Here is a 27513-nt window from a genome sequence, read left to right on the forward strand (position 1 = left end):
CTCTCCCTGACCAAGGGATCAAACCTGCATCTCCTGTGTCTCCTGCACTGGCACGTGAATTCTTTATCACTAGGGCATCTGGGAAGCCCAGATGACATCTAAGGATATAATGAAAGGAAAAAAACAGAAGAAACAAAACCTATTTTCTTTAATTTAGAAAAATATAGGTTTTCCAAATGGCACAATATTACATGACAAAGTAATATTATCTCCAGAGCTGAAAAGTAACTCTCTGTGCTATGTTTTTTATTTCATTCACTTGCTAAAGTAATTTTTCTTCTGAAATATGAAACAGTCCCCTGCCTTCTTTAAGAAAATGTATACATGTCACAATTACATCTATTCATGACAAAACAGTGAAGTGCTCACTGTGTAAGCACTCACTACCACTCTACTGTGTAAGACGTATACTATTAGACTCGAAATAGAAGCTTGCTACCATATACAAGTGGAGGAAAGTTTAAAACTGCACTAATCTCAAAGCATAAAAATGGATGCTTCCTGAGGCCAGAACTGTGATTTCTTAATATTTTTCATAGTTTAAAAAAAAAAAATCCTAAGCACTATTCTAGGAGAATGCGATGACACCCCACTCCAGTACTCTTGCCTGGAAAATCCCATGGACGGAGGAGCCTGGTGGGCTGCAGTCCATGGGGTCGTGAAGAGACAGACACGACTGAGCGACTTCCCTTTCACTTTTCACTTTCATGCATTGGAGAAGGAAATGGCAACCCGCTCCAGCGTTCTTGCCTGGAGAATCCCAGGGACGGGGGAGCTTGGTGGGCTGCCATCTATGGGGTCGCACAGAGTCGGACACGACTGAAGCAACTTAGCAGCAGCAGCAAGCACTATTCTGCCTGACTGTGACTCCTTGGTCTGTAGCACAGACTAGGGCTTCTTAAAACTCAGTCATTGTTACAGTATCTTTAAGATTTCTGCCATATTCTCATACTTAATACTCTTTTTTTTTTTTTTTTTTGGTAAACCAAGTCATTTTTATTACTCAGCTTCATTCTAAAACCAAATTATCCACTATGATATATATTTATGTATAGTAAAATATTTTATAGTAAAAATATAACTACTTACATAAAAATTGTTCACCTGCATATCACTTAAAATTATTTTTGCATATAATCAATAAAGTGTACCACACTTGAAGAAATAGTACTGAAACATACCATACTTTATGTATTTGTGATTTATATATGAGAGGCCTCACTGAAAAGATTAAAACCTGTATTTGCATCTATGTTCTAATCAAAAAGGATTTTTTGAGTCCCTATGATTAAATGATTGCCATATATTTTCTTAAGAACAGTTTTGGCATTTCAAATTAATCCATGTCATTAGAAAGAAGAATGTGCTGGTAACATTACTAAACAATGAAGGAAATGCTTTAGAGAACCCACCTGCCTATACAACACCAGACTTCATGCTATTTTAGCAACTTAACCGAATTTACTTGGACAGTAAGTTATAGGTTCTTGGCTTTAACATGGAGGATAGGTTAACTATTCTTGAATTTATTCACACAGCAAGACCCCCTACTTTATGGGAGTGCCAGGCATCCTTTCCTCTCAATTTCCTCACATACTTTTGAAGAATTCTCTCTCTCAAACTGTGTGTGGTCTTCCATAACTAAATTCTGCCAGCCTCAACAAAGCCCTCTCCTGCAACTCTGAATTTTTACCAAGGCAGTCAGAAGCTCTTCACAGCAATGGTGGCACTTTAGATAATAGCAATGGTGCCCTGACCAGGCTGCTCTAGCTGTGAAATAGGTGCTATTTTTTTAGCCCTCTGCAGTCCCCTTGGTTCCTATTTTATTAGACATAAGCCTTCAGCCACCTATCAATTCTGTGAGCCACATGAAACTCGTCTAATAGCTATCTTTGCACTTGGCAGGAGCTGGTTTTTATTGCTTGCTAAAAAAGAACTTTAAATAGTACAAAACAAAAAGATTTTTATGACTGAAAATCTGATCAACTCAGTTTTCCCAAGTCATCTAAACAAGTATATGGATCATCAAAAGTTTCTTTTCACCAAGTTTTTTTGGACCAAAAGAATTTTTTTGATGATTAATTTCACTGTTTTCTACCTACAATGAAATAATGTATCAGAAGTATAAGCTTACCTTAGATAGCCAATCTGAAAATGAAAGTTGCTCAGTCATGTCCGACTCTTTGCAACCTCATGGACTATACAGTGCATGGACTTCTCTAGGCCAGGAGTGGGTAGCCTTTCTCTCCAGGAGATCTTGCCAACCCAGGGATCGAACCCAGGTCTCACACATTGCAGACGGATTCTTTACCAGCTAAGCCACAAGGGAAGCCCAGGTCAGCCAATCTATTCACTTTAAAATCAAAATCTTTACCATAAGGAAACAGTCAAAATTTTAAAACAGAAGTTTTTTTTTTTTTTAACACTTCTTTGCTCATTTCAGTGATTCATCTTGTGTCATAAGACATTCAAAATAAAGAATGTCACAGAAATATTTTATGAGAAATGTAATCCATTATAAAGGATAGTCTACCTCACACCTTTAAAGATTAATTTTGCTTCTTTTTTCATTGAAGAATAATTTACATGTTGTTATGGTCTGTCTAGTACTGATGTTTTAGAGAACGCTGACAAATGGGGTGAAAAGAACAATGCAAGTCTTACCTGGGAGAAAAGTGCTGTCACTGACTAATTAGCTCTGTAAATACATACATTCTTCATCTTCACTTTAAGAGACGAACAAATCAAGCTGACATCTGACATTTTTCACTATCTGCTCAACCATCTATATGTGTGTTTTCAGAGTACAAAAATTAATTTTAACAGTGATGACCCTTAAGCCATCAAAAAAGACTAAAGTGTTATTTTCATTGTTGGGGAAAAAAAAAACAGAAACGTGTCAGTCTCCCAATGCTGAATTGTTATATGCAACCATAAAATAACTGAGCATTTACTATGTACCAAGCATTGTTTGTGCTAACACCAAGAACAGAATGAAAAGGCAAAAAGATAGCACACTGAAAGATGAACTCCCCAGGTCGGTAGGTGCCCAATATGCTACAGGACAAAAGCAGAGAAATAGCTCCAGAAGGAATAAAGAGGCTGAGTCAAAATGGAAACAATGCCCAGTTGTGGATGTGTCTGGTGGTGAAAGTAATGTCCGATGCTATAAAGAGCAATATCGCATAGGAACCTGGAATGTTAGGTCCATGAATCAAGGTAAAATGGAAGTGGTCAAACAGGAGATGGCAAGAGTGAACATCGACATTTTAGGAATCAGTGAACTAAAATGGACTGGAATAGGCAAAATTAATTCAGATGACTGCTATATAATCAACTACTGTGGGCAAGCATCCCTTAGAAGAAATGAAGTAGCCCTCATAGTCAACAAAAGAGTGTGAAACACAGTACTTGGGTGCAATATCAAAAACAACAGAATGACCTCTGTTCGTTTCCAAGGCAAACAATTCATTATCACAGTAATCCAAGTCTATGCCCTAACCACTAATGCCGAAGAAGCTGAAGTTGAACAGTTCTATGAAGACCTACGAGACTTTCTAGAACTAACACCAAAAAAAGATGTCCTTTTCATCACAGGGGATGGAATGCAAAAGTAGGAAGTCAAAAGACACCTGGAGTAAAAGGCAAGTTTGGCCTTGAGTACAAAATGAAGCAGGTCAAAGGCTAACAGAGTTTTGTCAAGAGAATATACTAGTCATAGCAAATACCCTTTTCCAACAACACAGGAGATGACTCTACATGGACATCACCAGAGGGTCAACACCGAAATCAGACTGATTATATTCTTTGCAGTTGAAGATGGAGAAGCTCTATACAGTCAGCAAAAACAAGACTGGGAGCTGACTGTGATTCAGATCATGAACTCCTTATTGTAAAATTCAGACTTAAATTGAAGAAAGTAGGGAAAACTACCAAGCCAGTAAGGTATGACCTAAATCAATCCCTTATGATTATACAGTTTAAGTGACAAATACACTCAGGGGATTAGATCTGATAGAGTGCCTGAAGAACTATGGAAGGAGGTTCGTGACACTGTACAAGAGGCAGTGATAAAGACCATCCCCAAGAAAAAGACATGCAAAAAGGCAAAATGGTTGTCTGACGAGGCCTTACAAATAGCTGAGAAAAGAAGAGAAGTGGAAGGCAAAGGAGAAAAGCAAAGATATATCCATCTGAATGAAGAGTTCCAAAGAATAACAAGGAGAGATAAGAAAGCCTTCCTAAGTGAACAATGCAAAGAAACAGAGGAAAACAATGGAATGGGAAAAACCAGAGATCTTTTCACAAAAACCAGAGATATTAGGGGAACATTTCATGCAAAGATGAGCACAATAAAGGACAGAAATGGTATGGATCTAACAGAAGCAGAAGATATAAAAGAAGAAGTGGCAAGAATACACAGAAAAACTATACCAAAAAGATCTTCATGACCCAGATAACCACCATGGTGTGATCACTCAGCTAGAGACAGACATCCTGGAGTACGAAGTCAAGCGGGCCTTAGTTAGGAAGCATCACTATGAACAAAGTTAGTGGAGGTGATGGAATTCCAGCTGAACTATTTCAAATCCTAAACGATGATGCTGTTAATATGCTATACTCAATACGCCAGCAAATTTGGAAAACCTAGCAGTGGCCTCAGGACTGGAAAAGGTCAGTTTCCATTCCAATCCCAAAGAAAGGGCAATACCAAAGAATGTTCAAACTACTGCACACTTGCCCTCATTTTACATGCTAGCAAAGTAATGCTCAAAATTCTCCAAGCTATGCTTTAGCAGTTCATGAATTGAGAACTTCCAGATGTTCAAGCTGGATTTGGAAAAGGCAGAGGAACTAGAGATCAAATTGCCAACACATGTTGGATCACAGAAAAAGCAAGAGAGTTCCAGAAAAACATCTACTTCTGTTTTATTGACTACACCTTTGACTTTATGGCCTTTGACTGTATGGATCACAACAAACTGTGGAAAACTCTTAAAGAGATTGGAATACCAGACCACCTGACCTGCCTCCTGAGAAATCTATATGCAGGTCAGGAAGCAACAGTTAGAACTGGACATGGAACAACAGACTGGTTCCAAATAGGAAAAGGAGTACGTCAAGGCTGTATATTATCACCCTGCTTATTTAACTTATATGCAGAGTACGTCATGAGAAATGCTGGGCTGGAAGAAGCACAAGCTGGAATCAAGATTGCCGGGAGAAATATCAATAACCTCACATATGCAGATGACACCACCCTTATGGCAGAAAGCGAGGAGGAACTAAGAGCTTTTTGATGAAGGTGAAAGAAGGTGAAAAGCTGGCTTAAAACTCAACATTCAGAAAACTAAGATCATGGCATCCAGTCCCATCATGGCAAATAGATGGGGAAACAATGAAAACAGTGACAGACTTTATTTTCTTAGGCTCCAAAATCACTGCAGATGGTGACTGCAGCCATGAAATGAAAAGATCCTTGCTCCTTGGAAGAATAGCTATGACAAACCTAGACAGAATATTAAAAGGCAGAGACATTACTTTACCGACAAAGGTCCCCCCAGTCAAAATATGGCTTTTTCAGTAGTGATGTATGGATGTGAGAGTTGGACCCTAGAGAAGGCTGAGCACCAAAGCACTGATGCTTTTGAATTGTGGCGTTGTAGAAGACTCTTGAAGAGTCCCTTGGACTGCAAGGAGATCAAACCATTCAATCCTAATGGAAATCAATTCTAAATATTCTTTAAGAGTACTGATTTGGAAGCTGAAGCTCCAATACTTTGGCCACCTGATAAGAAGAGCTGACTCATTAGAAAAGACCCTTATGCTGGGAAAGACTAAAAGCAGGAGGAGAAGGGGATGACAGAGGATGAGATGGCTGGATGGCATCACTGACTCAGTGGACATGAGTCTGAGCATGCTCTGGGAGACGGTGAAGGACAGGAGGGCGTAGCATGCTGCAATCCATAGGGTCGCAGAGTCAGACGTGACTGAGGAACTGAACAACAACAAGCATTATTTTAGATGCTTTAGGTTTATTACTGATTTAAATCTTTATAACTACCCTATGAAATCGATATTTAGTTACTAAATGCCTAGAACAGAGTTGGCATATAGTTGTTGTTGTTGTTTAGTCTTTGCGACTCCATGAACTGCAGAATGCCAGGCTCCTCTGTTCTCTACAATCTCCTGGTGTTTGCTCATATTCATGCCCATTGAGTCAGTGATGCTATCTAACCACTTAATCCTTTGCAGCCCCGTTATTCTTCTGTCTTCAATCTTTCCCAGCATCAGGGTCTTTTTCAATGAGTCAGCTTTTTGCATCTAGTGGCTAAAACATTGGAGCTTCAGCTTCAGTATCAATCCTTCCAATGGATATTCAAGGTTGATTTCTTTTCTGATTGACTGGTTTGATCTCCTTGTAGTCCTAGGGAGACTCAAGGGTCTTCTCCAGCACCACAATTTGAAAGCATCAATTTTTCAGTGCTCAGCCTTCTTTATGGTCCAACTCTCACATCCACATGGGTATTTAATATTTATGAATAAATAATGATTCGTACCTATTTTGCAGATAAGGAAACAAGTTCCTAAATTATAGAGCTGGCTCAGAGTCACAGAACTAATATGTGGTAGAGTCAGAATTCAAACCCAGGAAATTACCTCATCTGCAGAGTCCACATAGTTAACCCTTCTCTCTTCTGCATGTGTAACATAAATGCTGCCTTTTCTCTAAAGATACAATCTATTATTGCTGTATATATGCAATAGAAAGATAAGGAAAACTTTGAAAAGGTAACTCTTAGCTTTCTTATTTACCTAGTTTTCAAAGTATATATAGACTGTGTCAATTTCCTGTCACCAACCAGAGTGTTACTTAATTTTTGAGCCTCATTTTCCAGGGATAATAATGATTTCTTGCTCTACAGAGTTAAATAAATGGACATAAAGTGATTAGAACAGTGTCTGATACACAGTAATGTGTATTAGTTAATGTTATTACTTAATGTTCACCTAAAATGTCATTGTCTTATCATGGAAGAGAACAGTTCATACCGAAGTAATTACTGTTAAATACCCTGCACCCTGTATGACACCCAGAGGACAGCTAAACAGTTAACCACATCAACATAAATCATTAATGTTCACTACAAGTTATACTCTTTTGATTTTTACTCACAACACTGCCAGATGTTTTCAGAAAATTTCTCATATTGCCTAAATACCTTTTCAATAATTATGATCACTTTGTAGTATAGTCGAAAGACCTATTTAAAGAATTGTTCTTATCTCCCTTCTTTTCTGATTGGTAATTTTCTCCCCTATAGCTCAGGAACCCTTTTCTACTTTCTTTTTCAATATGTTAAAGTGTATTACATAAGAAGCTTAATGGTAATCTACATATATAATCACTTAAAATCAAGAGAATCTCTGAATGCCCATGTAACTGTCAAAGGCATTTTATACCCTTCTAACCTTAAGATCAACAGCAACCTGCACACTTTTGCCTCAAATTACATGCATTTTCTTTAAGATTATGGAACATATTGCAACAGCAGCATATAATTTTCCAACATAATAATTCCTTTGCAGTTGAAAGGCATCCTGTAATATTATCAGCATCAACAGGAAAAGGCCCCCAATTTTCACTGTGACAAAGGTTTTGGGGGGAAGCTTTTTCCTCAGTAAACAGCAATTTTCACATGCATAACTGTAAAACACACGGGATAACATAACTAATCATTCTTGACCCTAGACCATCACAAAGCAATGAATTATCATTCAACTTACCTTAAAAAAAAACTAGAAAAATAGTTTAAAATTTGATTCATAAGGGAAAAAGAAGAGCAGTTTACTTTTATTAAGTTCCTACCAGCTTCCCAGGTAGCCAATGGTTAAGAATCCACCTGTCAATGCAGGAGACGCAAGAGAAGTGAGTTCGAGCCCTGGGTTGGTAAGATCCCCTGCAGAAGGAAATGGTAACCCACTCCAGTATTCTTCCCTGGAAAATTCCATACAGTGCATGGGGTCACAATGAATTGGACACAACTGAGCTACTGAGCACACACAAAGTCCCTATTAATAAAACACTGCTGGAGGACTTCCCTGGTGGTTTAATGGTTAAAATCTGCCTTCCAATGCAGGGGACGTGGGTTCAATCCCTGGTCAGGGAACTAAGGTCCCACATGACACCAGGCAACTAAGTCTGTGTACCACAGTGAAGACCTAGCACAGCTCCGTCCCCACCACCAAAAAAAAAAAAAGCTGCTGGGAAATGCTGATTCAATTACCTTTATTTTTATACAGTAATTTATTAGGCAATAGACTTAATGGTATATGAAATAAATGTCTTTCAAGCTAATTCTGTGCTTTATATGTATCTTTTATGCATTCTAAAAGATCACAATTAGTTAATAAGAATTTTTCAGAATCAGGACCTTGAGTAAGTACTACGTTTACAAAAACTAAAATAAGGAAACAGTATTTACTAAATCAACATGTATTGTAAACTTAGCAGCCTGCGATTTAGCAATATTTTATCCCAACAACTAATTATGTAGGAGGTGTTAAATTCAAAGTCTTCTGAACTTGGAAAAGTGCATGTAATAAATGCGCCTTTTTACAAAATTAGATACAGAATAGTATTTGTCAAATGTAATTTTATTCTCCAACTGTTTGGTGACATTGCTGAAAAACAGACTTAAGAAAATACATGGTAATTCAAATTAGAAAGCAAGATTATGAACTTTAAAAGTGTTTTTGAAAAAAAACTGATAAGCATGGTAAGTAGTATGATTTTCCCTTATAATTTTCTCCTTCTCAACTCTATTAGAAATTCTAAACTTAGACAAACAGAATAAGAAAAATAAGTTTTATCTCCATACACCATATATAATCTAGATCCCTTCAAAATTAAAACAGAGAATAGTAATTATGTCTGACCTCTGTACTACTTCATTAACGGTACATGAATAGGCCTTCCACTGAAATTCAGAAAACTGAAAATTATGCCTCTGAACAACTGTAAACCCTTTTGGATGGCAATTATGAGAAGTCTGATATAATGGGAGAGTCTTGAGGGGCAGAGGATATGTGATCAAGCCTAGATTTTACACCTTACTAATCGTGTGTTTCAGGCAAATCACTTGATTATAACTAAGAATTGGTTTGCTCAGCTGCAAATATAAAGATAGTATTACCTACCTTATGGGACTGCTGAGAGGATAACACCAGATAAGATTTAAAGTATGAAGTATAAATTAGTATAAAACAGTACATGGAAAAAAAAAAGGGGAGGGGGGAGAAAGTATTAGTCACACAGTCATGTCTGACTTTGCAACCCATGGATTATAGCCCGCCAGGTTCCTCTGTCCATGGAATTCTCCAGGCGGGAATACTGGAGTGGGTGGACACTCTCTTGTCCAAGGGATCTTCCCGACCCAGGAATCAAACCCAGGTCTCCTGCATTGCAGGCAGAGTTTTTACCGTCTGAGCCAATGAGTAAGAGTTCACTGGGTGAGGCAGGGAAGGACACAGTGGACTAGGGAGAGAGCCGTGGCAGGAACAAGGCCGCGCTGTAGCAGGTTTAAGAGATAACAGGAAGGGAGAAATTGGAGAAAGGAAGCAGAGGCAAATTTTTGAAACAGTTTTTGCTGCAAAGAACAAAAGAGTTGGGGCAAGAGATGGCAGATATGCGTTCGGAAAAAGGGTATTTTCAAAGATGGGAGAAATAATGGCATATTATAATGCAGAAAGGAATAACGCAGGAGAATAAGCCAGATTCTAGAAATTCAACCATTGCTTTAAACAGGAAGTTGAGTGGTAAAGAATCCGCCTGCCAGTGCAGGAGACACAGGTTTGATCCCTGGTCTGGGAGGGCTCACAAGACGCAGAGCAACAAAGCCCTTCCATGTGGCCTAAGTACTGAAGCCCGCGCCCTAGAGCCCCTGCTCAGCAACAAGAGAAGATACTGCAATGAGAAGCACGTGCACCGCAACCAGAGAGTGGCCCCCACTTGCTGCAACTAGAGAAAAGCCCAAGTGGCAACAAAGACCTAGCACAGTCAATCAATTAATTAATTAAATTAAACAAAAATAGAGAGCTGATGACTCAAAGAAACTCAAAGAAACCCAACGAACCAAAATCCAAATGAAAAGACCCTAGAAGAGAGGAAAAAAAGCCATCACTGTTTTGACTTTTGGCAGCAGAAGCAGGAAATCAATACTGACACAGATAAGAAGAAAATGAACTTTAATTTTAAGGACCAGACACAGACTGGCACAACAATCCTTGGTACCCCAGACACAACAGAGTCTGCACCCATTCACTAACTCCACCTGACAGGCCTTTGCCAAGAGTCACCCACAAGGCACAAGCACAAGCGGCTTACTCAAGTCAGAAGGCAGGACTGAAGCAGTGGAGAATCCCTGGAAGGAAGCTAGATTTCACAGTGAGCACCAGGCAGCAGTCATCCCCAACTCAGGAAAGGAACAGGAAGACAGAGACAGACATTCCTAATATGAAGTTCAAGGACAGGGCAGGGGAGCTGAGACAAATCCTAGTGGGATTCAGATCCCAAGTTCTGCTACAGGGGCAGTTCTGATCCTGCTCAAACCACCTGACGCCCAAGGTGAAATAAAACACGAAAGCAACAGCAAGCAAAAAAACTCAGCTCAATTACAGACTAGAGTGACTCAGACTGCTATACATGTCGCCTTACAAAGAAGGCACATGCCCATCCCTGAGAATAGATTCCTTAATTCAATCTCTGCTTTTCATTTACAAACAATTTTGGCATTCAAAAAAAAATTATAAGACATGCAAAGAAGCAAGAGAATTTGCTCCATCATGAAGAAAGCATACAGAACTGAAATAGAAGGGAAGGGAGCAGGGCATAACCTTTGAAAGAAGGACATAGCTCTTGAGGATACCACAAAAAACGGTTAGAACCGATTAGGCCCCATATGGGAAAGATTTGACTTCCAATAGACCCTGAGCCTCATTACACATTTATTATAATATATTAACAAGCTATATGACATACCCAACTGTGCCATGACAGTTCCAAGGCCAAGCATAAAAAGCCAAAAAAGTAGGTGGTGGCCCAATTCCTGAATACCAGCCTTTACTGAAAATAGCTGGAATAATCCTCCCACTTACTAGCCTATGAAATTACTCAGCCCATAAAACTCACCATACCACATTTCCGGGTTGCTCTCATCTTTTGAGATGGACCGCATTCTGTCTTATGGAATGTGTATCTCCCAGGGCCTCTTGCCAGCTGAGATGGACCACACTGTCTATGGAGTGTGTATCTCTCTCAATAAATCTACCTCTTACCTATCACTTTGCCTATCGCTGAATTCCTTCTGTACTGAGACATAAAGAACCTGAGCTTCATTAAGTCCTGAGACCTGGTGTGCAATTTCAATTCAAAGACAGTGGATTCAAGGCCCAGTCCATGGGTTCAACTCCCATCTGAGTTGTGCAATTTCAGAACCAGACTCAGAGACAGATGTTAGACCCAGATGTTAGAATTATCAGACAGGGACTTTAAAAAGACTGTATTTAGAGGAACTACTGGAACACAACACTAGAAAGGAAAAGATGAAAGAAAGATGAAAGCTATATAAAAAAAGCCAGGATAAATGCTAGATATAAAAATTATATAATAAAGAGAAATAATTTTTGTAATGAATTTATTAGGAGATGGACAAAGCAAAAGGGAAAATAAAACCAGTGAACTTGAAGACAGGTTCACAGAAACTATGCAAACTGAAATAAAAATTGGAAAAAAAAAACTACTGGAAAAAAGAATAGAGCAACCAATACCTGCAGTACAATCTTATATGTAATCAGAATCCCAAATAGAGAAGAAAGAATGAAGCAGGAAAAAAAAAAAAAAAAAGTGAAGACATAATTGCTGAAAACATTCCAAAACAAACTAAAGAAAGATAGCAATCAAAAATCCAAGAAGCTCAGTTAACCCTACATAGGATAAATGCAAAGTAATCACGTTTTAGGCAAATGCCAGAGAAACCACTAAAATCACAAGATAAAGAAAAAATTTTGAAAGCAACCAAAGAGAAAGCGCAGAGGACAGTCCCGGAAGCCATTACTCAGTAGGTGCCCAATATGCTACTGGAGATCAGTGGAGAAATAACTCCAGAAAGAATGAAGGGATGGAGCCAAAGCAAAAACAATACCCAGCTGTGGATGTGACTGGTGATAGAACCAAGGTCCGATGCTGTAAAGAGCAATATTGTATAGGAACCTGGAATGTCAGGTCCATGAATCAAGGTAAATTGGAAGTGGTAACAGGAGATGGCAAGAGTGAATGTCAACATTCTAGGAATCAGTGAACTAAAATGGACTGGAATGGGTGAATTTAACTCAGATGACCATTGTATCTACTACTGTGGACAAGAATCCATCAGAAGAAATGGAGTAGCCATCATAGTCAACAAAGGAGTTCTAAATGCAGTACTTGGATGCAATCTCAAAAACAACAGAATGATCTCTGTTTATTTCTAAGGCAAACCATTCAATATTACAGTAATCCAAGTCTATGCCCCAACCAGTAACACTGAAGAAGCTGAAGTTGAACAGTTCTATGAAGACCTATAAGACCTTCTAGAACTAACACCCAAAAAAGATGTCCTTTTCATTATAGGGGACTGGAATGCAGAAGTAGAAAGTCAAGAGTTACCTGGAGTAACAGGCAAATTTGGCCTTGGACTACAGAATGAAACAGGTCAAAGGTTAACAGAGTTTTGCCAAGAGAACACACTGGTCATAGCAAACACTCTCTTCCAACAACACAAGAAATGACTCTACACATGGACATCACCAGATAGTCAATACTGAAACGAGACTGATTATATTCTTTGCAGTTGAAGATGGAGAAGCTCTATACGGTCAGCAAAAATAAGACCAGGGGCTGACTGTGACTCAGATCATGAACTCTTTATTGCCAAATTCAGACTTAAATTGAAGATAGTAGGGAAAATCACTAGACCATTCAGGTATGACCTAAATCAAATCCCTTATGATTATACAGTGGAAGTAACAAATAGATTCAAGGGATTAGATCTGATAGACACAATGCCTGAAGAACTATGGACAGAGGTTCATGACATTGTACAGGAGGCAGTGTTCAAGATCATCCCCAAGAAAAAGGAATGCAAAAAGGCAAAACAGTTGTCTGAGGAGGCCTTACAAATAGCAGAGAAAAGAAAAGATGCGAAAGGCAAAGGAGAAAAGGATAGATATATCCATTTGAAAGAAGAGTTCCAAAGAATAGCAAGGAGAGATAAGAAAGCCTTCTTCAGTGATCAATGCAAAGATAGAGAAAAAAGAATGAAATGGGAAAGACTAGAGATCTCTTCAAGAAAATTAGAGACACCAAGGGAACATTTCATGCAAAGATGGGCATAATAAAGGACAGAAATGGTATGGACCTAACAGAAGCAGAAGATATTAAGAAAAGGTGGCAAGAACACACAGAAGAACTATACAAAAAATATCTTCATGACCCAGATAATCATGATGGTGTGATCACTCACCTGGAAAAGGCAATGGCACCCCACTCTACTATTATTGCCTGGAGAATACCATGGACGGAAGAGACTGGTAAGCTGCAGTCCATGGGGTCACTAAGAGTCGGACACAACTGAGAGACTTCACTTTCACTTTTCACTTTCATGCACTGGAGAAGGCAACGGCAACCCACTCCAGTATTCTTGCCTGGAGAATCCCAGGGACAGGGGAGCCTGGTGGGCTGCCGTCTATGGGATCACACAGAGTTGGACACAACAGAAACGACTTAGCAGCAACAGCAGTAGTGATCACTCACCTAGAGCCAGACATCCTGGAATGCAAAGTCAAGTGGGCCTTAGGAAGGATCACTACAAACAAAGCTAGTGGAGGTGATGGAATTCCAACTGAGCTATTTCAAATCCTAAAAGATGATGCTGTGAAAGTGCTGCACTCTATATGTCAGCAAATTTGGAAAACTCAGCAGTGGCCACAGGACTGGAAAAGGTCAGTTTTCATTCCAATCCCAAAGAAGGGGAATGCCAAAGAATGTTCAAAGTACCACAGAACTGCATTCATCTCATACACTAGCAAAAACATGCTCAAAATTCTCCAAGCCAGGCTTCAACACTACGTGAATCATGAACTTCGAGATGTTCAACCTGGATTTAGGAAAGGCAAGAGGAACCAGAGATCATATTGCCAACATCTGTTGGATCATTAAAAAAGCAAGAGAGTTATAGAAAAAACATCTACTTCTGCTTTATTGACTACGCCAAAGCCTTTGACTGTGTGCATCACAATAAACTATGGAAAATTCTTAAAGAGATGGGACTACCAGACCACCTGACCTGCCTCCTGAGAAATCTGTGTGTAGGTCAAGAAGCAACAGTTAGAACTGGACATGGAACAACAGACTGGTTCCAAGTTGGGAAAGAAGTATGTCAAGGCTGCATATTGTCATCCTGCTTATTTAACTTATATGCAGAGCATATTATGAGAAATGCTGGGCTGTATGAAGCACAAGCTGGAAGTTAAGATTCCTGGGAGAAATATCAATAACCTCAGATATGTAGATGACACAACCATTATGGCAGAAAATGAAGAACTGAAGAGCCTCTTGTTAAAGTGAAAGAGGAGAGTGAAAAAGTTGGCTTAAAACTCAACATTCAGGAAACAGATCATGGCATCCAGTCTCATCACTTCATGGCAAATAGATGGGGAACAATGGAAATAGTGAGAGACTTTACCCTTTGGAGCTCCAAAATCACTGCAGACGGTGACTGCAGCCATGAAATTAAAAGACGCTTGTTCCTTGGAAGAAAAGTGATGACCAACCTAAACAGCATATGAAAAAGCAGAGACATTACTTTGCCAACAAAGGTCCATCTAGTCAAGGCTATGGCTTTTCCAGTAGTCATGTACAGATGTGAGAATTGGACTATAAAGAAAGTTGAGCACAGAAGAATTGATGCTTTTGAACTGTGGTGTTGGAGAAGACTCTTGAGAGTCCCTTGGACTGCAAGGAAATCCAACCAGTCCATCCTAAAGGTAATCAATCCTGACTATTCATTGGAAGGACTGATGTTGAAGCTGAAACTCCAATACTTTGGCCACCTGATTCAAAGAACTGACTCATTGGAAAAGACCCTGATGCTGGGAAAGATTGAAGGTGGGAGGAGAAGAGGACGACAGAGGATGAGGTGGTTGGACAGCATCACTGACTCAATGGACATGCGTTTGGGTGAGCTCTGGGAGCTGGTGATGGACAGGGAGGTCTGGTGAGCCGCAGTCCATGGTGTTGCAAAGAGTCGGACACTGACTGAGTGACTGAACTGAACTGAACTGAAGGATAAGACAGGTGTTGGCTACAGAAATATCAAAGTACACTTCAGGAAGAATACTGTCAGAAATACAGAGGGGAAATTGACAATGATCAAAGGTTCAAATTCATAAAGGCATAATCTTTATGCACACACACATATATATGCACTCAATAAAAATGATCCCAAATAAATAAAACAAAATTAACAAAACTATAGAGGAAAACACAAATCCACAATCACAGTTGAAGACGTTATGTCCTTCTCTCAGAAACTGATAAAAATCGTCCAAAAAAATATCAATGAGGATATAAAGTATTTGAATACTATCAACTTGATCTATCAGACATTTATAGAACACTATATTTAATAAAAGCCAAATACATCTTTTTCAAAGGCATGGGAATATTAACTAAGGTAGATCATATGCTAGGCCATAAAAATGTTTTAATTAATATAAAGGAATGAAATCTAATCACAACAGAATTAAATTAGAAGTCAATAATAGAAAGTTCTGAATATTTTCCAATGTTTAGAAATTAAACAATGTACTTCCTAGTAGCCCATTGGTCAAAGAAAACTATTACAGGAGAAACTTTATATAATTTGAGTATACACATATTGAAATTTCTAGAATGCAGTTAAAGCAGTTTTCCTAGCTTAGAGCGAAATTTATAGCTTTAAGTGACTATGTTAAGAATGTAAGAAGACAGGTGTACATTCAATAATGAATGGTTCTACATTAATAAACCAGGAAAATAAAAGCAAATAAGTAGAAGAAAGGATATTATAAAATTAAAAACAGAAATCAAGTGAAGAGAAATGAACAAACAATATAAAAATGTCAACAAAGTAAAAGTTTGTTCTTGGCAAACAAGATTAAAGAAAGAGAAAAAACTCTAGTGAGCCTCATTAGGAAAAAATAAATAGAAAACACAAATTACCAATATAAAGAATCAAAGGGAAAACATAACTACATAATTTATAGCAATAAAGGACTAATAAGGCAACAGTATGAACATTTTGGAGTGGGTTGCCATTTCCTTCTCCAGGAGATCTTCCCAACCCAGGGATCAAACCTGAGTCTCCCGCATTGCAGGCAGACTCTTGATCCTCTGAGCCACCAGGGAAGTCCTGAAGGATGTTAGACTTCTTAAACGAAATAGACAAATTCTTGAAAAAGTATAATTCACCTATGTTGACAAAACAGAAAATAGAAAGAAACTCTCAACAGCCCTATAGCCTCAAAAAATAAACACATACCTGCAAAACTTCCCACAAAGAAAAATTCAGGCCCAGTTTAATTCCCTAGTAAATTATATTAAACATTTAATAATTAACAATAGCAATCTTACACAAAGTTTTTCAGAAAAGAGAGAAAATGGAGTTATTTCCCAATTATTTTTGGAGCTGGAATAACCATACTAAATTTAAACACTGAGGCTTCTGTGGTGGCTCAGACAGTACACGCAAGCAATCTAAATTAACCAAAATAACATTTAAAAGTAGAATAAGATTATGTAACTTTATGTGACTTTAAAACTGATTGTGAACCTATAGTAATCCAGACAAAAGTATTAGCAAAAGGATAAACAAATATATTAAACAGAATATAGTCCAAAAATAGATCCATCTTGCCAAGACAGTCCAATGGAGAGAGGAAAATCTTTTCAACAAATGATGAACACTGGATATCCTTACTGAGGGAAAACCAAAAACATGATTTCCTATATCACAGGATACACAATTTCCAGGCAGCACAGTAGGAAAGAATCCACCTGCCAATGTAGGAGATACAAGAGACGTGGGTTTGATCTCTGGGTCAGAAAGATCCCCTGGAATAGGAAATGGCAACCCACTCCAGTATTCCTGCCTGGAAAATTCCATGGCCAGAGGAGCCTGGTGGGCTCTAGTTCATGGGGTTGCAGAGTCGGACATGACTGAGCATGCATGCAGGCGAAAGTAAAAGCAAACTACATATCTTCTAGAAGAAAACATAGGAGATTATTTTCATGATCTTCCTAGAGAAGACACAGAAAGCACTAATTGTAAAACAAAAATCTGATAAATTACAGTTCACCAAAATAAAAAACCTCTCCTCGAAAAATACCATTAGGAAAATGAGCTGGCAAGCCACAGACTAGGAGAAAATACATACACTTATATATATATAAGATCAAGTCTCTTTTTCAAAAGAGACTTCACACAAAAAAAATTATACAAATGGCTAAAATCACATTAAAAATGAGTATAATACCATCAGCTATGAGAGAAATACAAATCCACAGTGAGATATCACTATGAACACAGGAGAATGTGCAGTGGAGTGGTTCTCAATGAGATAGGGAGGTTTGCAATTTTTACAACCAGGAGACATTTTTAGTTGTTATTGGCATCTAGAATGCTGTGAACCATCTTACAATGCACAGGATAACCCCACAGAACAATTATCCTGCCCAAAATGTGAATGGTGGCAAAACTGAAAAACTCCTAAGAGATTAATTTAGACTAACAGCATCAAATGTTGGGGAAGATGTACAGCAACTGGAACTCTGGGATATATTACTAGAGAGGATGCAGAATAGTTCATTCTCTTTGTTTGACATTTGACAGATATTACTGTACTAAGTGCAAATAACTTCTTGTCAAATTAAATGCCAAATAGCTTACAGGGCCATGCATGATCTAAAGCCAGTGTACTTCTCCAGCCTCATATCTCCGTTAACTGAGGCACAAGAATGATACAGTACTAAAAATTTTTTCCAAAAAGTCTACTTGATTTTACTGACAGAAATCTTAAAAATCCTGAGACAAAAAATAATAGTAATAATTAAAATAAATTAAAAAAAAATCCTGAGACAAAAGAAACCTTAACATCATTTAGCTCAACTTATTACCTAGAACAGGGATAATAATATATTCTTGACAGTGAAATATCTACTGTCTCACACTGTTATGGCAAAATCTCACTGATCTATCTAATAAAAACTTGAGAAACAACTCATATTATAAAAGTAATGATCCTCTACTCTTTTTGTAAACTGAGTTAACTGGAGATTATTATAGTTACTGATTTCCTTAACAAATCTCACAATATAATCTGAAAAAATTAATATGGTAGTTTAGAAAGATACTATCTCTTTATAAATACCACAACCCATTTCACAAAGGAATGAAATCAGTGAAAAACAAGTCTTTAACTAGCCTAAATCAGTATTATTCAATAAAGATATAATGTAAACTATAAATGCAAGCCATATACACAATGTTTACAAAGCAGATGGATGAAGTTAATTTTGATAATACATTTAGGGTATACGTGACCCCATGAACTGTAGCTTGCCAGGCTCCTCTGTCCATGGAATTCTCCAAGCAAGAATACTGGAGTGGACTGCCATTCCCTTCTCCAGGGGATCTTCCCAACCCAGGTATCAAATCTACATCTCCTGCCTTGCAGGACGATTCTTTACCATCTGAGCCACCAGGGAAGCCTGGTAATTTTGATAGAATGTTTACTGTATATGTATAAAATATGCAAAACAGCCAATATATCCAAAACATTATCACTTCAATATTTAATAAACATAAAAGTAATAGATTATTTTATATTCTTTTTCTGTACTAAGCCTTCAGAGCCCAATGTCTGTTTTATACTTACAGCACACCTCATTTTTGACTAGCCAAGTTTCAGGTGCATAATAGCCACATGTAGCTAGTGTTTACTGGATGCTAATGTCGCACACTTCAAGGAAATTCACATGGATTATTTCATTTAATACTCCCTGAAGCTGCTCAGTGGTAAAGAATCTGTCTGCCAATGCAGAAGATGCAGGTTTGATCCCTGGGTGGGGAAGATCCCCTGGAGAAGGAAATGGCAACCCACTCCAGTATTCCTTGCCTGGAAAATTCCATGGACAAAAGAGCCTGGCGAGCTATAGTCCGTGCTCACAAAGAATGGAACGTGACTTTAGCCAACACAAGGAAAATACAGGGGAAAATAACTTGCCCGAGTTCCCAAGATTAGTTAGTGGTAGAATTAGAATTTTAAACGAATCAGCATTACTCAGATATGGTCCAAATCACTATGCAATTCCACCTCAAATCAACTTTTTTCTTTTACACTATTACAGAAACTTTCAATTAACCAAATTAATACTTTTGATTCCTGCTTTGATATCATATATTCATTGTACAGAAACCTGTATTTCTGGTCACATAAAAAAACCTGATTTTCCCCCTGCAATAAGAATTGAAAACAAAAGACTTACCATTAAAATGAGTTTTTGATACTTTTGTTTTAGGTCTGATACACTTGCAGATGGGTCTGCTCCCAGAATGCTGTACCAATCCTTTTTTGGTATCTGCTCAAACGCCATCATCCCTTGAACAAGAAGAGGTCCTTTTCAGATCAGCTGAATATAAATATTGACGACAATTCATTACAGTTTGCGTATATCTGGGAAATAACTAGGTACAGCTTCCCTAAGTTCTGTAATATTAAGTCATGATAATAATGCAAGCCTGAAGAAGCAAATATTTTCATTTGAAACGCCCCAAGAATTTCACGTTTAAGTATATAGACAAGTGTGGACAAATCTGTTAGATGTTTCATGATATACGCTTATATCTTAAATTAATGACTATACAACAGCGTAAGAAAGAAAAAGAATTCGATAATGAACCCGAGAGGTGGATGGCCCTCTAAGAAAGGTGTTTCTGCTAATCTCTTGGTAAAAGCGACACAGAGTAGGTACTCATTAAACATACTAGTGGAGAAGGAAATGGCAACCCACTCCAATATTCTTGCCTGGATTAATAAGTGTTTATAAAATGAATAAATATTCTTTAAAAGCAAAACGAGGAATTAAAATCAATTTGGGAGCATTCCCTCTTAATGTCTCCAGTTCACTTCTTGTCTTTCGGGTTATCTTCAAAGAACAACACGCCAAATAGCCAGTCAGCACTGGCAGGTGGAGAGCAACAGTCCCTCAGTTATTGGACAGGCGCTCAGATCTCGCAAAGAGCTCCTGAAACTCTTCAAGGGAAGACGTGACAACACTCCCGAACCGAAGAGAACCCGCTAGGAGCCCCAGAACCAGGCAACTTCTTCCCATAGCCGCGAACTCAACGAGACATCCCGGGCTTCCTCAAAATTGGGACTCGGAAATCTACTGCACTCACAGTGCCCTGTGTCGCCCAGCCACAGACTCGTACCCTCTCCTGGATCCGCTCGATCACAAACTTACCAACGGTAGAGCCACTAGAGCCCACTCCTCGCTTGCTGTCTGCCAAACCTCGGAACCGGCTTCTGCTTCCGCCGGAAGTCGCTGACCTAACGCGGTCAAGTTTCCAGCCGAGCCGCAATGGCGGAGGCACCGATCGGAAGCGCCGCTCCGCCCTCTGGACGCGGTCGCTATGGTAACCCATCGCCTCTACCTCAGGAGTTTACCAACAGTAAGTGCGGGCGCGGTGGGAAGAGGTTTCCTTCGCCTCTTTCTAACTCGCTCTTGTCCTGGCTCCCAGACTGTCGTTTCTCTCCTCTTCCTCAGCGAGTACCCTCAGCACGCCCCTCCAAGCTTCCTCCGCCTTCCCCAAAACTTCCTCCATATAACCTACCCGCTGCAGCTCCCTGTCCTTTCCCGGCTGACGACTGCAGTACTATGACGGGAGATGAGGGGTGGGGGGTTACGGAGGGGGTACAGTTGGGATTAGAGCGGGTGGAGGTCGATGAGAAGGGTGACAAGAACTGATTCCTCCCTTCTCCCTAGACTTCCTTTGGAATGTTCTCGTTCCAAAACTAAGATAACTAAAACCTATGCTGAGTAAAAAGTTTTTAATTTTTTGTTTTTTGAAAGAGATGTTCAACTTAATTATTTCTTTTAGATTTTACTTTAGTGGGTTGCCATGTCCTTTTCAAGGGGATCTTCCCAACCGAGGGATTGAACCCAGGTTTCCCATATTGCAGGCGGATTCTTTACCATCTGAGACATCAAGGAAGCCCAAGAATATTTTAGTAGGTAGCCTAGTCTTTCTCCAACCCTGGAATCAAACTGGGGTCTCCTGCATTGCTGGCAGATTCTTTACCAGCGAGCTACCAGGGAATCCCAAAGTTTTTCAGTTTTAATATTATTTTTTTGGAAGAGATGTTCAGCTTATTTCTTTTAGATTTTAGAAACCGACTTGAAAAATGAAAACTTTTCAAAGTCCTTTCACACTCTTAGCAAGTCTTCCTATTCGCAGGGCAGCTATGACATCGTTCAAGCTCACAGAAAAAGCAAAATAAAACGCTTACTTTGAGGTAGTTATTGGGTACTCCAAATGGGCACTTTCCTCTCCCTGTCATTCGCTCTGTTGTTCGCTTTTACTGTCAAATCTATGTGCTGCTTACCTTAGATTTGTTGCAGAGAAGCCAATCCTGATTCCATGTTGGTCCTGTTTCTTTGACTTGTTTTTGCTGCTTCTGTTATAATCATACAGAATGGCCAGCCTTAAAGAATCCTGCCCCTCTGCCTGACTGTTAAACTAGAGTGCCTTTGTTCAGAACCCTGTCCACCCATAGCTGGCAGGAAGAAAGAAATTAACAAATCCCCTGCCTGAGGCTTGCCATTCTGTGAGATGTTTGCAATATTAATGGCTTTTTAAACTTTGCTTCCTCACCTTCCCCCATGTCTGATCTATAAAAGAACCTGGCATCCAGACCCTGTAAAATGGTTATTTTCAGGTGCTAGCCTGCCATCTTCGCCATCAGCTGGCTCCCCAATTATAGTCTCTTCCTTGACTCAGCCTCTCATCTTGGATTGGTGCCTGTTGTGTGGCGAGCAGAGCAAGCTTGGACTCGACAACGTATTGACTATTCTTGCTTGCATTTTACCTGGAGGTCAAACCTGCATCTTTGTTCTCCATAGCATGATATAAATTTCATTTGGAAATGTTAAGGTAGTTTTGTTGCTGTTACTCCTTAGATTTCTTTTTTTTTTTTAATTTTATCTTTTACCACATATCCATTTGAGAAGCAGTCAAGACAAACCCTAAGCACATTGAAAAAGATATTTTGATATGGTCAGTTATTTAATGATGGTTCCCTGGTAGCTTAGCTGGTAAGGAATGGATCTGCAATACAGGAGAGCTGGGTTTGATCCCTGGGTGAGGAAGATCCCCTGGAGAAGGAATTGGCTTACCCACTCCAGTGTTCTTGCCTGGAGAATTCCATTGACAGAGGAGCCTGGCAGGCTACATTCCATGGAGTCGCAAAGAGTTGCACACGATTGAGCGACTTTCACCGAACTATAACTGAATAACTGAATGATACAGTTTAAAAATCTAAAAGGAAAAGTATAGTTTAGGTTCTTCATAGGATTTTGTCATGTTTAAAGGCAGACACAACCACCTTTATATCAATACTAAGTCAGAAGATCTGATTTTCATGACTGGTTTCAACATTCTGTGTGACCCTGCTGCTGCTGCTGCTGCTAAGTTGCTTCAGTTGTGTCCAACTCTGTGCGACCCCGTAGACGGCAGCCCACCAGGCTCCCCCGTCCCTGGGATTCTCCAGGCAAGAACACTGGAGTGGCTTGCCATTTCCTTCTCCAATGCATGAAAGTGAAAAGTGAAAGTGAAGTCACTCAGTGGTGTCCAACTCTCCTCGATCCCATGGACTGCAGCCCACCAGGCTCCTCTGCCATGGGATTTTCTAGGCAGGAGTACTGGAGTGGGGTGCCATTGCCTTCTCCACTGTGTAGACCTAAGTATACCTAAAATGACAGAACTGTGTTATCTGAAGACCTTCCTATACAGTACTATCAGAATGGCACCACTTTGAATTTCTCTAGCCCTGAAACTTCCTTTTTCCACTGCATAGTCCTTTGTATAGATAATTATACTCAAGCCCTTCAGTTTTTTATAGAAAGAGCACTTTATTTTGATTTATGATTGCATTAATGTATTGTTATCTCTTTTACTGCCTTTTTGAACAAAATTCTGAAAATTCTAATCACAGTATTTACTTTCTTGTATTTATTTATTTTTTGATATGGGAAGAGGTACACTTTTTTTGTCCCCACCAAATCCCAAATGTTCTGTCATTTCACAATAACATAGTTTACATCTGTAAAGCATACTTTAGTTTGCAACTTTTAATTTCATCTCCATTAAGTCATTAATCCTCCGAAATTACCAATAATTCATTGATATTATCCAAATCTAGTGCTTGTTTACATTTCCCTAGTTGTCTCTGAATGGTCTTTTTATGATTGGTTTGCTTGAGTCAGAATCTGGAATCTACACATTGCATTTGGTTATTCTGTCTTTTAAGTATCTTTTAAGCTATAGCAGTCCCAATACTTCACTACTACCTTTTTTTTCTTTTTTTTTTCCATTAGTTTATTGAAAAACAGATATTGTCTTACAATGTGAACTTACCTGTTTATACCAGAATCCACTTTTTAAAACACTTTTTACAGAAATCCTTGCTCATTAGTCTTCCTTAATTTTTTTCATTTTTTAGAGCCCTACTGTTCAATGGAAATACAGTGTAAGCCACAAATGCAACCCACACATGTGATTTTAAATTTCCTAGTAGCCATATTAGAAAAATAAAAAGAAACAGGTGAAATGGATTTTAATAATATATTTATTTACCAGTGTATCCAGAGTATGCTCATTTCAAAATGTAAACAATACAAAAATAATTAATGAAATATTTTACATTCTTTTTTTCATACTAAGTCTTCAAAGGCTGATGTGTATTTTACCTATACAAATCATCTCAGTTTGGACTTGCCACTTTTCAAGTGCTCAATAGCTACATCTTACTAGTGACTACTTTATCAATCACAGGTCTAGGGGATAAAGTCCAGCATTCCTGCCCAGTATGATCCCAGTTTTCCAGCTTCATCACCTATTACCTTCATACATGAAGCAATCAAACAATTGAATATTTTCTTGGTACTTGATAATTATATTTGGATGCGTCTCCTTGCTTATAACACCATACCTCTTTTCTTCCTCCTCTCAGTTTTACTCCTTCTTTAAGACCTATCTCTTCCATCAAGTCTTTTGTGATGGCCCAATCCTTAGAAATTACCTTCTCTCAATTTTCAGAGCAGTTCTGGGTGTACTCCTCTTTTATACTTATCCTATCCTATAGAGTATTATTATACACTAGATGTGTATTCTAGTTTCCTGATTGGATTGTAAACTCTCTAAGGGTAAGAACACCTCTTAGAGAAACTAAGCACCAGCTTTTATGCCACATTCTCTGGGGTTCTAAAGATGTATGTCTACTATAGGTTTGTTTCTCAGTGTTTTTAGAAGGTAATATATTTATTTTATGTAAAACCAATATAGCGTAAATATAAACTATGTTAGCACAGTGGTTAAGACCATAAACTCTGGGATCAGACTCATAGATTTGAATCCAGATTCTGCCTCTTATTGGTTATGTAAAAACTTGATGTTAATCTCTGCACCTTAGTTTCTTCCACTGTGAAACAGAGATAATAATAGTATTGCCTTCAGAGGTTTGTTGTGAGGATTAAATGAGATGATGGTGTCTGAAAGTAGTAAGTACTCAGTAAAGAGTAGATCAGTCCTGGGTGTTCACTGGAAGGACTGATGCTGAAGCTGAAACTCCAATAGTTTGGCCACCTCATGCGAAGAGTTGACTCATTGGAAAAGACTCTGATGCTGGGAGGGATTGGGGGCAGGAGGAGAAGGGGATGACAGAGGATGAGATGGCTGGATGGCATCACTGACTCGATGGACATGGGTTTGAGTGAACTCTGGGAGTTGGTGATGGACAGAGAGGCCTGGCATGCTGTGATTCATGGGGTCGCAAAGAGTCGGACACGACTGAGCGACTGAATGGAACTGAACTAAAAGAGTAGATATTGTGATTATTATTAATAATGAACTATTTGTTACTCAGTTTTGATACATCAGAATATTAAGAATTCATAACAGTATTTTAGGAATTTCTAAACAAAGCAAATGAAAGCCACAGACTATTGAATTGGAAAAATGAAACCAAACCCAAATATTTGTTGAACTGTAGTTTGCCAGATACATTAAGTGCACAGGCAGAAACTTCTTAATTCCTGAATCGTCAACATCTAGCATAAGTGAAATAGGCATACATCAAATATTTAATTTCAAGATGATTCATCAAGTGCTATATCTAGAGTTAGATGTAGATGCAGAGATATAGATGCAGATACAGATATCAGATGCAGATACAGATACAGCATACAGATACAGATGCTGATACAGATACAGCAATCACATTCTTATTCAGTTTGTTCCTTCAGCCCTTTGCCCATGCATAAACTTACTTATGTCCACCATACGTTAAGAAATTCTTAATCATGAATCATATTTGTGAATTATGCTTCTTGTGGATATTTGTAAAACATTCAGCATACTTCTATTAATTATTTCTTATCCTAGGATTATATTTACTTGGCTCTTTCCACTGATTTCATTACCAACTCTTCTTTCATATCCTTGATCTTATTTACCTCTGAATTTTTAAGATTTTTCCTATCAGTTAACTAAGCTTTATCTATTTTTAAGTACTGCAATATTGTGGTTATATATGAAAACTAGATGACTCCCCCCCACCAGGGCTAATAGACCCCACCTGGAGTCTATTAGCTAGTAATGAATTAAAAACAAAAAGAGACACAAGTAAATAGTACATGCTGCTAAGCTGCTAAGTCACTTCAGTCGTGTCCGACTCTGTGTGACCCCATAGACGGCAGCCCACCAGGCTCCCCTGTCCCTGGGATTCTCCAGGCAAGAACACTGGAGTGGGTTGCCATTTCCTTCTCCAATGCATGAAAGTGAAAAGTGAAAGTGAAGTCGCTCAGTTGTGTTTTGACTCCTAGCAACCCCATGGACTGCAGCCTACCAGGCTCCTCCGTCCATGGGATTTTCCAGGCAAGAGTACTGGAGTGGGGTGCCATTGCCTCTTCCGACATAGTACATACATAGCCTTCATTCACCTATTCATTTACTCAACAAATATTTATTGTACACTGTTACAAAAAATACGAGATAGAGTTGGCTGTAGCTCTATCAAAATCTTGAAGTTTATCTGGGTAGGCAGACAGGCAACTGAAATAACTGTGCAAAGTGCTATGCCAGAGGAAATAAAGGTTAACTGTGATAGTTAATAACTTGTGGTTATGTGAATAGAATAAGGCAGATTACTTGAATGATTGAAATCCTTGAATCAAAATGAGGCTAATCCAGGAAGATATATGGAAGTGTTAAGTTTTAAATAACGCTCTGACAGAGAGGAGAGATGAATGGCTAGAATTAGAGAAATTTCCTCATTTTCTTTTTTGGCCAATTATCATAAAGCTTTAGACTGTATTGAGAATCAGCTCTAATGAACAGTCCTACCTCACCTTTTAGAAATAGTTTTTTCCTTTCTCTGGTTGTCTTCACTTGATCTATTCTCTATTCTGTCTTTCATCAGTAATCATCAGTGAACATTCACTGGGTTTAAGCAAGTCAGTGCACTAAGCAGGGGAGACCAAGGGGTAAATACTTTTCACTGTCACCGCACCTGCAGCTGTGTTTTTCCTGTGTGTTTCACTTCGGTCATGTCAGTGTTCTTTCGAGCTGGTTTCAGATTTCTTAAAGATCTTCAGTTATTTGGAATTTTTGTTCTTGTCTTCCAAACTTCTTCACATCTGATGTTTTAATTGTTCCATGAACCTATTAACAACACTGAGTATAATCTATCTTCTCTTTCTCTTTAGTAATCATAATAAATACCAACTTCTTATTTCCCCATTCACTTTTTTTATCCCTTTCTCGTGTCTGATGACCACTTTGAAACCTTGTAATGATCTCTTCAAACCATGCAGTGATATGCATTAATATGCTCTAGCATTTTAGTCTTCCATTTTGGTTTCTTAAACCTGAATTTTTTTAAAGTTTATTTTATTTTTGTCATGTAATTGACTCACAGAAGAAAGGTTAATTTGAATGATCAAAGGGTGTTAATTTGTAGGTTAAAATGTGTTAAACAGTTGATATGAAGTCTGTTTAAGTCAATTAGAGTGTATAATGAAGATGTTTCTAGAGTGTTATGGAACCTTTTGAAGTCAACTTGGAATTCACTCCTGTGTGCCAACCATAGCACCTGGCT

General features: G+C 38.6%; 2 protein-coding genes across 6 annotated transcripts in view; one reads left to right on the forward strand and one right to left on the reverse strand.

Moving 5' to 3' along the window:
- DNAJC24 (DnaJ heat shock protein family (Hsp40) member C24) overlaps positions 1-20699 on the reverse strand; it is a 78401-nt gene extending 57702 nt beyond the window's left edge. The window contains exons 1-2 of one of the 2 annotated variants that reach the window (XM_027562768.1): positions 20603-20699; positions 19625-19737 (exon numbers count right to left, since the gene is read on the reverse strand). In XM_027562768.1, the coding sequence (XP_027418569.1) occupies positions 19625-19735 (111 nt within the window). In that variant the 5' untranslated portion in view covers positions 19736-19737; positions 20603-20699. The remainder of the gene's footprint in view (positions 1-19624; positions 19738-20602) is intronic. The other variant, XM_027562767.1, reaches the window with a different exon arrangement.
- Positions 20700-20722: 23 nt separating this feature from the next.
- The window catches only part of DCDC1 (doublecortin domain containing 1), a 471483-nt gene continuing 464692 nt past the window's right edge, over positions 20723-27513 (forward strand). For 2 of the 4 annotated variants that reach the window (XM_027562739.1, XM_027562740.1), the window contains exon 1: positions 20723-20810. The gene's annotated coding sequence lies outside the window, so the exon portion shown is untranslated. The remainder of the gene's footprint in view (positions 20811-27513) is intronic. The other 2 variants (XM_027562742.1, XM_027562741.1) reach the window with 2 other exon arrangements.

The sequence above is a fragment of the Bos indicus x Bos taurus genome, chromosome 15 (genome assembly GCF_003369695.1).
Source record: "Bos indicus x Bos taurus breed Angus x Brahman F1 hybrid chromosome 15, Bos_hybrid_MaternalHap_v2.0, whole genome shotgun sequence".
Classification (NCBI taxonomy): Eukaryota; Metazoa; Chordata; class Mammalia; order Artiodactyla; family Bovidae; genus Bos; species Bos indicus x Bos taurus.